This window comes from Syngnathoides biaculeatus, chromosome 20, assembly GCF_019802595.1.
Source record: "Syngnathoides biaculeatus isolate LvHL_M chromosome 20, ASM1980259v1, whole genome shotgun sequence".
NCBI lineage: Eukaryota > Metazoa > Chordata > Actinopteri > Syngnathiformes > Syngnathidae > Syngnathoides > Syngnathoides biaculeatus.
This window is the reverse complement of record NC_084659.1, coordinates 6,728,648-6,741,342: the sequence shown is the minus strand read 5'-3', so window position 1 is coordinate 6,741,342 and position 12,695 is coordinate 6,728,648. Positions and strand designations below refer to the sequence as shown.

The window sequence follows — 12,695 nt, the reverse complement described above, 5'->3', positions numbered from 1 at the left end:
TTTCAGTGGAAAAGTTTTGTGACGCGAATGCAGCATAGCCGATCAATTTCTTCCCTTTAAAAAGCGTGTTATTATTTCTTTAGGCTGACCACGCTTTAAATATATCATCACTATTTTTATATCATATTTCTTAAAGTATATCACTCGCCACCGCTCGTCCACGCTTCTGAGATGCTCGTGCACGCGGACATTTCGTGGCGTAACACGCGGAAATCTATCGGCGCGTGACGAACGGAAAAGGTAATGTCAATTTTTCTTTTCATTTTATGTTTTTTACCAAATGTTTTCATTTTTTTAAACCCATAATGCTTATGCATTTAATAGTAATGTTGATAAAGATTTAGAGGAATAATATTAAAGCCAATGATGAGCTATGATAATGTGTACGTGCTACCAACATGTTTCAATGTGCTAATTTGTCAACATTCATATCAGATGATCACATGCGAAAACCAAGAAACGAGTTCAATTTGTTTTTGTATTTTAGGATACCATGTATCTTCTTTTTCCTCCCCTCATTTATTTTTTAAAGACCACTTTAGTGTGGTTCATTTTGGGGAAATGAAACTCTTCCCCCCCCCCCCATTGTCCCGATTAATTTAAGACAAAGTGAATCAGTTTGTGTGCACCTGATTCCTGCAGATGTGGAAGTCAATGGTGGGCCGCGATGTGAGTGTGAAAGTGGCTGCAGAAGGTGACGACTGGGAGACGGACCCAGACTTTGAGGTACAGGGGACTTCCTTCCTGCCTAGGTGCGAGTCACGCCTTGACGGGAGCGCTTCCTGTTTCAGAATGACGTGTCCGAGCAGGAGCAGAGGTGGGGGGCCAAGACAATTGAAGGTTCGGGCCGCAAAGAGCCCATCAGGTCAGTGAAGGTGTCGTGCGTGTCCGCTACTCCACTGACTGATTTCTGTGCTCACGCGTCACGTCGTAGTGTAGAAACAGGAAGAGAGAAGTGAGAGCTCAGCCAGTTATCGCCTAATATGGAATTGACCATGAGATTACACCGAGCGTACTAAATGACGGGAAGGTCGGCGGCACTGGTAGGACGGTGAGACCGAGTCCTGATGGCCAGTGCGGTGGAGACAGGAGAGGCTGATCCAGCAAGGGTAGAAATGACTCCGTTCTGAACTTTGTCACTAATGGCAGGAGTCAGTGAGGAATCGGACCCCTCCCCTTCCTCCCGATAGCTTTTATGCTTTCGTGTAAATTGCGCTAGGGGGAAATTGACTGCTTTTGTCCAAACAAAGCTCCTCAATTTACTCCAGACTTCCTTCATGCCGATGCCACCCAAAAATATTGTGGAGCTATCACCATTTTCACGGCGCCGTATTGCCGGTCAAACAGAGCTGCTCGACATTGTAGGCGACGTTGAACCGGAGGAGAATATTCACAATAGCCGAGACTTGTTGACGACAGACGAGACAGATATTCAAAGTTATCATGCTATGGAATACGAGCTGAAAAGATGGTTGGTTTTCGGTAATTAAACGTAATGGATGGTGCCCAACCAAAATACGCACACGACTGTGTAGCGATCGCTTCATTTCAGGTAGGAATTATTCTTCTCAATATCAAATTACCAAAAAGTATTTATCACGCCAAGTTGGCTCACTTGAGAACAATTGGTGTTTTTAAAAAAAAAAAAAAAAAAAGTCTGTCGCAGAGGTTTACGACAGTTAAGTGTGGCCGCAATCGCTTCCTTGTACGTTCCGTGGAGACGACTCCGTCCTCTTTTTAATTCTTTTTTTTTTGCAATCATTGTTAATGAATGCGAGTTTGTGTAAAAGCAGGGCTCATTTATTTAAGTATTTGCATTGAATACTAGCGGAAAAGATTGATGGATTCGGGCAAAGGTTAACGTGTGGCCGCACGCGCTTCCGCGTTCACGAGCCGTCAACCCGTCGCGATGTGGGATTTATTCCTGATGAGAACAGATCCAGTAACGAAGTATTCGTATGGGTCCAGACTTTTCTACGCTTTCAAAGTTTTCCGTGTAAATCTTGACGACTTATACCACCGTATATCCAGTTGTCCAAGACAAGCGGAAACAAATTAACAGTCCAATTTCTTATGGGCGAAAAGATGGACCTCGGCATTGTATACCGAGTTTATCAAATATTTCCACATACCTTCGTTTAGTTTCACCTTCTAAATGTCCGACGGTATCGGACAAGACTCTGGACGTCGTGCTACAAGACGTATTTTCGTGTCGTCTCCAACCAACTTAGCATTGATCAATGCTTTGCTCGACCGGCAATATGGCGACGTCAACAAAAGTCACGTGATTTTGTGACGTAGCTGCACCAGCTCTCTTCAGGTTTCAAATGTTTTGTTTTCATTTGTTAGGGTAAAGAACTTTTTTTTTTTGTTCTTCTTCCAGAGGTATCTTAGTCATTCAAAAGAACATAAACAATTGAATATTTCCCAATGTAACGATAAACATACTGCACTTATTTCTCTGAAAATTTTTCGCTACTTCTCTGAACAGAACGGCGCTTTATGAATATGAGCCAAGTGTATATACTTGTTCATTTTAAACGCAAAAGGGCCCCCTGAGTAACATATTGGTGATATTTTGTGGTTTTTATCCACAGTGTGGCAGAGCTGAGGCACAAAGTCGCAGCGGAGCACGAGCAGGGGAAACATCAGGAGAACACGCCCAAAGCGTCGTACGGCTACGGCGGGAAGTTCGGCGTGGAGACGGATCGCATGGACAAGGTGCGCTTGGCCCGTTAAGGCTCGCGTTAAGGGGAAAAGGGAACCAAACTCCGTTTTGCCCGCGCGCAGGTGGCGGTCGGCCATGACTACGTGGCTCAAGTGCAGCAGCACAGCTCCCAGAAGGATGCGGCCAAGGGATTCGGGGGGAAGTTTGGCGTGGAGAAAGATCGTCACGATAAGGTGAGGCAACAAATGTTTTCCACTTATTTGATTATACGGTGGTTGGCAAAAAATTGTTGAATGTTTTTTTTTTTCTTTTTTAAATTTGGTTTAATTTACAAACCTACCTCTTTTGGAAATGTTTTTACATTTTAGTAATTTAATTTGAAAAATACATAAATGTTTTTGCAATCTTTGTGCATTTTCTTTGACATTTTTTTGGAAATTATTTTTCAAAGATAAAAGGTTTTTCACACAGCATATAAAGTACATTCTCATTGAATATTAAATCTATTTACTGTATATATTTATTAATTAAAAAATATGAATAACTGCCGCCCTCATCCTGATATGTCCAATACACAAATATTCTTTGTTGTCTGCGCAGACCTCCCTTTTTGGAAATGTTTTTACATTTTGGTAATTTAATTTGAAAAATACATAAATGTTTTTGCAATCTTTGTGCATTTTCTTTGAAATTTTTTTTTGTAAATTATTTTTCAAAGATAAAAGGTTTTTCACACAGCATATAGAGTACATTCTCATTGAATTTTAAATCTATTTACTGTATATATTTATTAATTAAAAAATATGAAGAACTGCCGCCCTAATCCTGATATGTCCAATACACAAATATTCTTTGTTGTCTGCGCAGACCTCCCTTTTTGGAAATGTTTTTATATTTTGGTAATTTAATTTGTAAAAATACATACATGTTTTTGCAATCTTTGTACATTTTCTTTGCATTTTTTTTGTAAATTGTTTTTTACAGATAAGGTTTTTCACACAGCATATAAAATACATTCTCATTAAATTTCAAATGTATTTACTGCATACATTAAATAAAAAATGAGAATAAAAATGAATAAATGGCGCCCTTAATCCTGATATATCCAATGCACAAATATTCTTTCCAATCCACAAATATTTTTTGTCATCTCCGCAGTCTGCTGTGGGTTTTGAGTATAAAGGAGAAATTGAGCAGCATGCGTCACAGAAAGGTGCGTCAAATAGATTATTTCATATGAAAAGTTTCATTTGTCTTTCAGTGCGTCACACGTGCTCACGTTGTGCCCTTCCAGATTATTCCAAAGGCTTCGGGGGCAAATACGGCGTGGAGAAGGGGAAGGTGGACAAAGCCGCCGTGGGCTACGACTACAAAGGCCAAACGGAGAAGCATCAGTCGCAAAGAGGTGGCTCACATCTGCCGCTGGCGCCGCACTCATCGGGCCCGATGACGGCTCACGTTTTCTCCCTCTTCGGCCGCCAGATTATTCCAAAGGCTTCGGGGGCAAATTCGGCGTGGAGAAGGAGAAGGTGGACAAAGCCGCCGTGGGCTACGACTACAAAGGCCAAACGGAGAAGCATCAGTCGCAAAGAGGTGACGGGACGCATCTGTACAGCCGCTAATCCCGGTTCGGTTACGTCGCTCTAATCCACGGGAACATTTTTCAGATTATTCAGCAGGCTTCGGAGGCCGATACGGTGTACAGTCGGAACGCATGGACAAGGTGGGTGCGGGCGTTCAATTCACTTTACTACATGGTAACTACGTTATGTAGTTAATTCGTTTTACTTTTTTTTTTTTTTACGATTTTTGCTCATATTTTTTGTCCTCTAAGTATGAAATAGTATATGCATATTGAAGTAAATATGTGCCACCAGGATTTGAATTTGACGTGCCACGGAAAAAGGGATTTGAATTTGAAATTGATCCCATTTTCAAGAGTTCCAATTTCAGTGGGCGGCACGGTGGCTCAGCTGGTAAAGCGTTGGCCTCGCAGTTCTGAGGTCCCGGGTTCGATCGCGGATCCGGCAGTGTGGAGTTTGCATGTTCTCCCCGCGCCTCCGTGGCTTTTCTCCGGGCACTCCGGTTTCCTCCCACCTCCCAAAAAAAAACATACAACATTAATTGGACACTCTAAATTGCCCCTCGGTGTGATCGTGAGTGCTGCTGTTTGTCTCTATGTGCCCTGCGATTGGCTGGCGACCAGTTCGGGGAGTACCCCGCCTCCTGCCCGTTGACAGCTGGGATAGGCTCCAGCACTCCTCGTGAGGATAAGCGGCAAAGAAAATGGATAGATGCATTTCGGTATAACTTTTCAATGTTAAGAATTCGACCGGCGACAGTTCGCTGCCTGAAATTCACCGTCGGTGCCACCAGGCAGGTTTACTTCAGGTCAGAACCAAACAGCCAATCACAGTTACGCTTTCTTAGTATGTGACGTCATGTGACCGAGAAAGCGTAACGGCAATTGGCTGGCTGTTCGCTTCTGACCTGAAGTAACCCCGCCTGGTGGCACTGACGGTGAATTTCAGACAGCGAATTGTAGCCGGTTGAATTGTTAATATTGAAAGGTTACGCTGAAATACAACGAATGGAAAATGTGATCGCTTTACATTTCAAATTCAAATCCCGGCGACACATATTTACTTCCATATAAGCAGTCTGTAATGGGTTTATTAAGATAAACAGTATGAAGATTAAGATGTCGTGACATTTTAAGCACTTTATTTCATATTTTCCCCCAAGAGTGCTGTTGGTTTCTCCGAGATGGACTCCCCGACTTCTGCGTATGAAAAGATGCAGCCGGTGGAGGCCTGTGAGTTATTTATGGAAATATGAATGTATCCAACAAAAGTGGTTATCACTGACTGTGCATCTTATCCGTGTCTGACGCAGCCGGCGCCAGCGCCAGCGCGGGCAAGCTGAAAGCCCGCTTCGAAAGCCTGGCCAAGGCCTCGGACGAGGAGAACAGGAGGAGAGCAGAGGAAGAGAAGAGCAGGAGAAAGGAGAGAGAGAAGAGAGAGCGACAGGAAGCGGAACGCAGACAGCAGGTGGACCCTCCCCCCCCCCCCCCCAAAAAAAAAAAAACATTTAAAACAACAAAAAAAAAAAGGACTTATAACTAACTGCAGTGTGCAGGAACAGAAGAGCAAAGAGGACCACCTTCATCCTGCAGATGATCCGGAAGAGCCACCGGAGATTTGTCAGGACACACCGGAAATACCGGAGCCACCGAAGATCTGGCAGAACATACCAGAAGAACCGGAACCGGAACCCGAAGCACAGGTCAGATGCCAACAAAACGGTGATAGTGCAACTTTGGTTGCTTTCTAAAAATGATATTAAAAGAAATCCAATGAAAATATTGTAACTTGCATAGCTACTTTTGCTCCTTTCTGAAAATATAACAGATTTGATTGACAATTTGAATTAGTTTCCCCGATAAACTTTGCTTCCTTTGTGAAGACCGACACAAGTTGTCAAACCGTGTTCCCGGCGCCACACAGGCCCAATGCGTCCTTTTTCCGTTGTGAATCAACGCCACTTTGAATCCTGCGCCCAGTTGCAAACATCCGACGACGAGCCTCCAGCTCTGCCCCAGCGCTCGGACTGCTTCCTGCAAACGGGCCTTCCGTTGCCGCCTGTCGAGGAGGCGGACGACGCCGACGTGTACGAACAAATCGCGGAGGACGGCGAGGGCGAAGAGTACGAGGAGGTGGCGCCCGCGCCCCCGGTGGCGGAGGAGGGAGGCGACGAGTACGAGGAAGTCGGCCCGCCGCCCCCCGCGTCTTCGTCGGGTATGGCGTCAACACACGTTTTAGCTTTGCTGCGAGCAAATATGAGCTCATATATATATTTTTTAAACATAAATATCCACCCCAGTGCCAGAAGACTACGAGAAGATGTCGGGTGGCGTCCGAGCTGTAGCAATTTATGATTATCAAGGAGGTACTTTATTTAAAAAAAAAAAAAAAAAACACAGCTGGTGTGTTATATAACTGTGTTGTGGTGACGATGTTGTCCGGGCGACTTTCTTCAGAGGACCTGGACGAAATCTCCTTCAACCCGGACGACGTCATCACCGACATCGAGATGATCGACGAGGGCTGGTGGAAGGGACGCTGCCACGGACGCACCGGCCTGTTTCCCGCCGCGTACGTCCAGCTCATCTAGTGAGAGACGGTCACGCCACCCGACCGCTGCGGGATGCGTTCGCCAAGACTTGTAAGCTTCTTTTGGGTGCGGGGGGGGGGGGGGGGGGGGGGGTCATCGTAATCAACCATTTCAATGTAGGAAATTGTTCATATGTTCACTCTTTACACGATGACGACAATACGTTTGCAAGGTTAAGGATAAGGCTGTCCCGATCGCATTTTAGCACACGTCATGTGATTTTTGAGTGTCTGGCAATGCATCTACAGTGAAGAAAATAAATATTTGAACACACTGCTATATCGCAAGTTCTCCCACTTGGAAATTATTAAAAAAAAAAAATCATACATTGTGATTTCTGGATATTTCTTTTTAGATGATCTCTCTCACGGCGGATGTGCACCGACGATGAAAATTTCAGTGGGAGAACTTGCAATATAGCAGAGTGTTCAAATATTTTTTTTCACTGTACGGGTGCATCCAAATTGCCTTCATTTTTTTTCTTGAATGAAAATATTCCAGCTTTTTCACGCAAATACAAGTGTGAAAATGTCAGGCTTACGTTGTACAATATAAAACCAAGCTATTGTCTTTGTATTTGGCAACATTTGTACCGTAGGAATCTAAAAATGACAATTGTCCCTTATTTCAGATTCATGACAACTGTAGTTCACGTGACATTAACTATGGTACGACCTCCATTTTATGTTTATACAATAATTGGTTGTCTTTGCAATTATTTGACCAGGTAAATTTAATTTACAAAGTTACATCATGCCTCCCTAGTGTATGAATACAGAATATGTACCAAAAAGTGGCCACTCTATGCTAAGAGGAGGATAAAGAAAAATAATTTCAACCAATACTTTTGGGTTACTTTCCAATGCCCATCCTGATGTTTACCAACAACAATTTACTAAGTCTGTGGTCCAGGCCTTTTATTGAAATTCTAAGCTTTTTATCATTTCAAAATTGGGAAGGTTGATAAAGCTACAATGACTTTACAATGTTTGGATATATTTGACATGGGAAAAAAAAAAACCCACCAACTTTGAAGCACATGAATGAAGAAATCCAAAATATACTTTGATATATATATACGTCTGACTGTCCCAAGTGTTGCCACCGTTTCATCCAAATAAAACGGAGCCCGTGTGTGACAACCATCACGGGCACATTGATCGTCTCTGGTGTCTTTGCTTTTCACCAGGCAATGCCCTTCTTTTTCTTGTTTATTTTTCCTTTGCCGACCTTCTGCGCCACCCTCTTGGTCTTCAGCTTTTTGGCCTGCCGCTGGTTCATCCACACCGGATACTGTCCGTGCTCGTTCAGCAGCGTCTTCTTGTTGCGCTTGCTGTCCAAGTCCATGTCACCGTCTGCGGCGCGAGTGATAAGATTGTTTATTAATGTGTGTTTACAAAGACGGCGTGAAGACGGACGACCTCGCTCACCGTCCTCTCCGTCTCCCGCCATGTTCACATCCGCCTCCTTCTTGATCTTCTCAACCGGGACCACGGTGGCCATCTCCTGGATGTCGCTCATCACGGCGTCCTCACCCTTCTTGCCCAGACTGAGGGCTTGTTTCAGGCGGGCCAGCTCTTTGGGGGCGTTCTTCTTCCTCTTTTCCGCTCGCATCTTCCTCTTCCACTTACTACGCAAGCTTTTGGCCATTTTGTTCTTGGGGGGGTGGGGGGGGGGTGGAAGAAGACACCCACCACAAATTAAACCAGACCTTAACCATGTACAGTGTATTTGTTGTCAATATGAATTTAGAGATGTGAAGTTAAGTAATGTTTATGAAAACAAACTTCGTGACATTGAACGGTTTCAAGATTATCACAATCAGTTATATACTGCTATATTCATACAAATTCTACGCTTTTATCCTCAATAGCAAAGTACAAACAAAGCTAACGTCAACTAGCTCGTTAGCTAGCTGGATGCTACGGGTTTTTTTTTTTAATAACACAAAACAGACTTGCAAGTGCAAAATATTACAATCGCGACCCTTCAAAAACAACACAACGATGCTGTTTGAAAGAATACCTCACAGATTGTGGATTTTATCCGCCGAAAGAAACTGGAAGGTACAGACACGTGTTTACAAGTGGCTGAGGAGCTGCGTGAAGAAGCTGCGATTTGATTGGCCGCGTGAGTAAGTTGAACGTCGCCAACTCTGAGTGGCTGTTATGCCTGTGGACGGCGCGATCTTTCATTGGCTAATCGCACCATACCCGGAAGTTTTGCTAAACGACATCCACTGGAAAATTCAAACGTACGTACAACTCATCAGGTGCGTACAAACGTTATTGTTGAAAAGGACTAAACTAAAACAACGCCGATATCCTTTTTTTCTAATTGCATCGTAACTTGTCAAAAGTCATGAACGGTGCTGCGACGGACGACGATTTTACGCCCGTTTTCAACTCTCCGCTGTCTTGCACTCAAACCGAACTGCTCGACCTGTTGGAAGACGCCACGGAGCAACTGATGCTTTTGAACGACTTCCACGCCACCTTTGACTCCTGCGGCAGAGGCCTAGAGATCCTCGCCCACGCAGAGGCGGAGGACGCGAGGTGACGTCTGACGTTCAACCTTATTCTTCAAGTTATTCTTTATTTACGTGATTTGTATCCCTCCACGAAGTGGTGAGCTCAAGGCTGGCTTTTGCATCGTGGGGATTCAAGCTTTGGCCGAGCTCAATCAGTGGCCCGGTGTCCTCGGATGGGTCCTTCAGCATTATCACCATCAAGAGGATATACCAGCTAAAATAATGCAAATGTGGTGAGGGAATGTGAATCAGTTTGTCCGTGACGTCACTGCGCAGTGTTTTTCCATAGGTTTTGTCGTCCTTTCTGGCAGCATTCTCCTTTACTCGAAAGTGGGCGAGCCGGCAGCGATGGAAGAGGCTTCCCGGGCGTGGCTGCGCAGCCCGTCGAATTGCCGAACGGACGGTTATCGAACGGTGGCTGAGCTGTATCTGCTGCAGGTCCTCGTGCCACTCGGACACACGGATCAGGCCAGAGAACTGTTGGTCGGCGAGGCGTGGCGCGCGGCGTTCACGGACGAACAACGACGGACGGCGCTGGATATCATCGAAGAACACGAGCGCGGGGAAAACGGGCCAAGTGCCGATGCGGATTGTGGATTGAATACCGATAATGCCTCGACGCAAGGTGGGAGCTCATTTGGACTGACTGGAACTTTCTGTAGATCAACACTAAAAGCCGTCATTGTCTTTTAAACAGATTCCCTTCTCCATCAATTGGAGACCCTGTTGAGGCTTTCCTACAGGAGGTTGACGTCTTCCTTTTCCGGATTCTTCCCGTTCCATAAACTCTTCTTGGCTGCTCTCATTTTCTACTTGCTTTTAGTTCGCCTGGATCCAGGTAGACATTTATTTTGAAAGCTGTTGACAGCCTGTTGCCTAGTGCCGCCCTATTGACCGTTTGTGGTCGTCAGCAAGATTTTAATACCTATTAAAAATGAAACGACGATCGGTTTTATGGCTTTCATAGCTTTTAATATTTACATTTAGTTTTACCAGGTGTTAAATTTGGTTGTGTTAGCCAAGAGTGTTTAAAAAATGAGCAATATTGAGAAACTATTTCAAATGCATAGAATTTAACTTAAGGATTTCTATTGATGCGTATGAGTGAATGCGGCTAAATTGACCACAATCAAATCAATCTTCGACCTTTGCGCAGCTGACATTTGACTTTTGTAAGTCATTGCGCTTTTGTGGCCGAGCTCCGCCCACGTGCAATCACAAAAAGTGAAATGTTACTCAATTTATCTTGGTCAGCCTGTCGAGTAAGTGTTTCAAATTTTTGTCCCCCCCCCCCCCCACCAAATTTCATTTTTCTCAGTGAACCCGGCTACGGAGGCTGAATTAATACAGGGAGCCCTCGGTCTACGACTGAGATCCGTTCCGACAGTAGCCACTCAACTCGAATTTCGACTTAAGTCGGATTCCACCGTTAAAGCCATCAGAATTTACATCAAAATACTCTGTATAAAAAAAAAAAAAAAACAATACATGGAAATAAACAAGATGTCGTACTTAGCATTACTGCCGAGAGGCGGATGGAGGAGAAGAAGAAGAATGGGAGGCGGCTGTGCTTAGCTATTGCGAAGGAACTTAGTCCTCAATCCTCTCGACGAGTCTCAAAGATTTTGTGATCATTGGAACGGAACCCTTCACATGCACTGAAACACGGGCTTCGTCTTTAATAATTGTCACCACGGTCGACCGTTTGAAGCCTGGGTGGTGTTGGTGTCTCTCCCTCCTCCGATCTTTTGATGATCTTGAGCTTCGTTTCCACGGTAATGAATTTTCTTATGGCTTCAGAAGCATTGCTAAAAGACGCAGCTTTCTTCCATGGGGCGATAATATCGAAAAAGGAGGGCGAAAAATGCGAAGATACTCCCGGCGCACAAAGACGGACGAGCGTCAGCCAGACAAAATGGGGGACGGGGAACGGGCGTTGTAAAGTCCAAACGTCTCGGGTCGAGACCGTCTTAACCAGAGGACTCTCTGTAATAATAATTAAAAAAAAAAAGAAGGCAGACATATTTGTGACATCATTAAATGCGTTTCCACATTTGTTGTTCTGTGCCCCGCAGGGCTTCCGTCTTCCTTCCCGTGGATTTCCAAACTTCACCAGCTGCTCCGACAAATGTGGAACGCGGCGGCGGCTCCGCATCGCCCAGCTCGGAAAGAGTGAACGTGGACTCTCTCGTGATTTGATTTTGTTTTTCTCCCCCCCCCCCCCCCACCCCTCGTCATTCCACACTGGCTGGCAGCGAAACTCTTCCGATATCAAAGGGATATTAAAGTGGATGCTGATGTGTTATGTGTAATGGGATGATTTCATTCGAAACAAAATAAGCAAAAAACGAGCACATGAGCCTCATTTCAATTCTATTCAACTCTTTGATCCACATTCTTCATCACACGCTCAAGCAATTCAAAGCCTGCCAGCTTGGTGTTTTTCCCTTCTCCTGTGAAAGTTTTCACACTTCTGGTAATTATCTTTTCGCTTGATTGTTTAATTCGTGTAATATCTTCCACTTACGCGAGATTTTCCCTTTTTTTTTCCCCTCCAGCAGATCCGCAGAATAGAGGAAGGTGGGACGACAGAAAGGAAAAGGTGAGCACCGTTGCATTCCCTCTTTCACGTATGAATTCGGTCGTTAGTTAGTGGCCACCCCAAAAAATAAAGATGATGAATTTTGCAAGCAGTGTCGCGTGCGTGTTGGGTAGGGGGCGCTCAAGAGTCACCACATGTTCATGCACGCATGGCTGGAAAGCTCACAAGAGTGAAAGTAAACAAAAAAGCATGGCCGACCATGTCGAAAAGTCATTTAACGTAAAGCTAATAATTTTTAACCCGTTTTAATTGTACCGTATAACTTCGCAGTATTCCTGGCGAAAATGGTATTTGTGTTGTAATTGGAGAAAAATCATCATTGGAATGAATTATAGTTGTAGGGCATTATGCTCTCATAATTAGCTGCTCATAACCGGAATGTATTGCAATTGGAGTGCGTCATCCGAATTGGGATGAATGCTAATTGAGGTGAGTCATATCATAATTTGCGTGAATAGTGAACGGATTAGTAATTGCAGAGAAACGCGTTGTAATGGAGTAAATCATATCGCGACCGTCATAATCGCATCAAAGTCGGGGGGGGGGGGCAATTGTGTCATCGTTTGAGCGACTCGCGCCGTAATCGGAGTGGGGAACGCGATCGTCATCGTTGCAAATGATATCTTTGTTGGAATTGGAATCTGAATCCCGAGCGTAAACGAGTCGCAATGGCCGCCGCGCTCCGCCAGCCCTTGCGGCGAGGTGACGGCGACACTGTTGAC

At 44.6% G+C, this 12,695-nt stretch overlaps 3 protein-coding genes across 10 annotated transcripts; 2 read left to right on the top strand and 1 right to left on the bottom strand.

Annotated features, from left to right (window-relative positions):
* Positions 1–15: 15 nt before the first annotated feature.
* Positions 16–8,379, top strand: hcls1 (hematopoietic cell-specific Lyn substrate 1). Of its 5 annotated transcripts, none has more exons than XR_009793122.1 (15): positions 19–240; positions 643–726; positions 792–865; positions 2,598–2,721; positions 2,791–2,901; positions 3,827–4,073; positions 4,151–4,261; positions 4,336–4,391; positions 5,414–5,483; positions 5,564–5,718; positions 5,807–5,953; positions 6,231–6,465; positions 6,551–6,616; positions 6,708–6,892; positions 8,243–8,379. XR_009793122.1 is itself a non-coding variant. In XM_061807444.1 (15 exons), the coding sequence occupies exons 2-15, from the start codon at positions 643–645 to the stop codon at positions 6,839–6,841; spliced, it is 1,533 nt and encodes a 510-aa protein (XP_061663428.1). In that variant the 5' UTR covers positions 24–240; the 3' UTR covers positions 6,842–6,916. The 5 variants fall into 5 exon arrangements, 4 of the variants coding, with proteins under 4 accessions (XP_061663427.1, XP_061663426.1, XP_061663429.1 ...); XM_061807444.1 differs by lacking the exon at positions 8,243–8,379 and having other exon boundaries at positions 24–240; positions 3,827–3,881; positions 3,963–4,073; positions 6,708–6,916; XM_061807443.1 differs by lacking the exon at positions 8,243–8,379 and having other exon boundaries at positions 16–240; positions 5,813–5,953; positions 6,708–6,916.
* llph (LLP homolog, long-term synaptic facilitation factor) lies at positions 6,920–8,993 on the bottom strand. Of its 2 annotated transcripts, none has more exons than XM_061807449.1 (3): positions 8,867–8,993; positions 8,272–8,497; positions 6,920–8,196 (listed from the first exon to the last, which is right to left on the bottom strand). In XM_061807449.1, exons 2-3 carry the CDS (start codon positions 8,489–8,491, stop codon positions 8,024–8,026), a joined length of 393 nt encoding a protein of 130 aa, XP_061663433.1. In that variant the 5' UTR covers positions 8,492–8,497; positions 8,867–8,993; the 3' UTR covers positions 6,920–8,023. The 2 variants fall into 2 exon arrangements, with proteins under 2 accessions (XP_061663433.1, XP_061663434.1); XM_061807450.1 differs by having other exon boundaries at positions 8,872–8,964.
* Positions 8,969–12,059, top strand: pex26 (peroxisomal biogenesis factor 26). 3 transcript variants are annotated; one of them, XM_061807448.1, is made up of 7 exons: positions 8,969–9,095; positions 9,201–9,396; positions 9,467–9,604; positions 9,683–9,996; positions 10,069–10,209; positions 11,447–11,847; positions 11,930–12,059. In XM_061807448.1, exons 2-6 carry the CDS (start codon positions 9,203–9,205, stop codon positions 11,545–11,547), a joined length of 888 nt encoding a protein of 295 aa, XP_061663432.1. In that variant the 5' UTR covers positions 8,969–9,095; positions 9,201–9,202; the 3' UTR covers positions 11,548–11,847; positions 11,930–12,059. The 3 variants fall into 3 exon arrangements, with proteins under 3 accessions (XP_061663432.1, XP_061663430.1, XP_061663431.1); XM_061807446.1 differs by having other exon boundaries at positions 9,018–9,113; XM_061807447.1 differs by having other exon boundaries at positions 9,062–9,396; positions 11,933–12,047.
* The last annotated feature ends 636 nt before the right edge of the window (positions 12,060–12,695 follow it).

Bases quoted from the DNA above. Each gene is read 5' to 3' on its own strand.
- hcls1 (XM_061807442.1), top strand. From the start codon at position 643: ATGTGGAAGTCAATGGTGGGCCGCGATGTGAGTGTGAAAGTGGCTGCA. The intron at 727-791 runs GTACAGGGGACT...TTCCTGTTTCAG, and splicing joins AGACGGACCCAGACTTTGAG to AATGACGTGTCCGAGCAGGA. The intron at 6,466-6,550 runs GTATGGCGTCAA...TATCCACCCCAG, and splicing joins GCCCCCCGCGTCTTCGTCGG to TGCCAGAAGACTACGAGAAG.
- llph (XM_061807449.1), bottom strand. From the start codon at position 8,491: ATGGCCAAAAGCTTGCGTAGTAAGTGGAAGAGGAAGATGCGAGCGGAA. The intron at 8,197-8,271 runs GTGAGCGAGGTC...CTCGCGCCGCAG, and splicing joins GGCGGGAGACGGAGAGGACG to ACGGTGACATGGACTTGGAC.
- pex26 (XM_061807448.1), top strand. From the start codon at position 9,203: ATGAACGGTGCTGCGACGGACGACGATTTTACGCCCGTTTTCAACTCT. The intron at 9,397-9,466 runs GTGACGTCTGAC...CCCTCCACGAAG, and splicing joins GCAGAGGCGGAGGACGCGAG to TGGTGAGCTCAAGGCTGGCT. The intron at 9,605-9,682 runs GTGAGGGAATGT...CCTTTCTGGCAG, and splicing joins GCTAAAATAATGCAAATGTG to CATTCTCCTTTACTCGAAAG.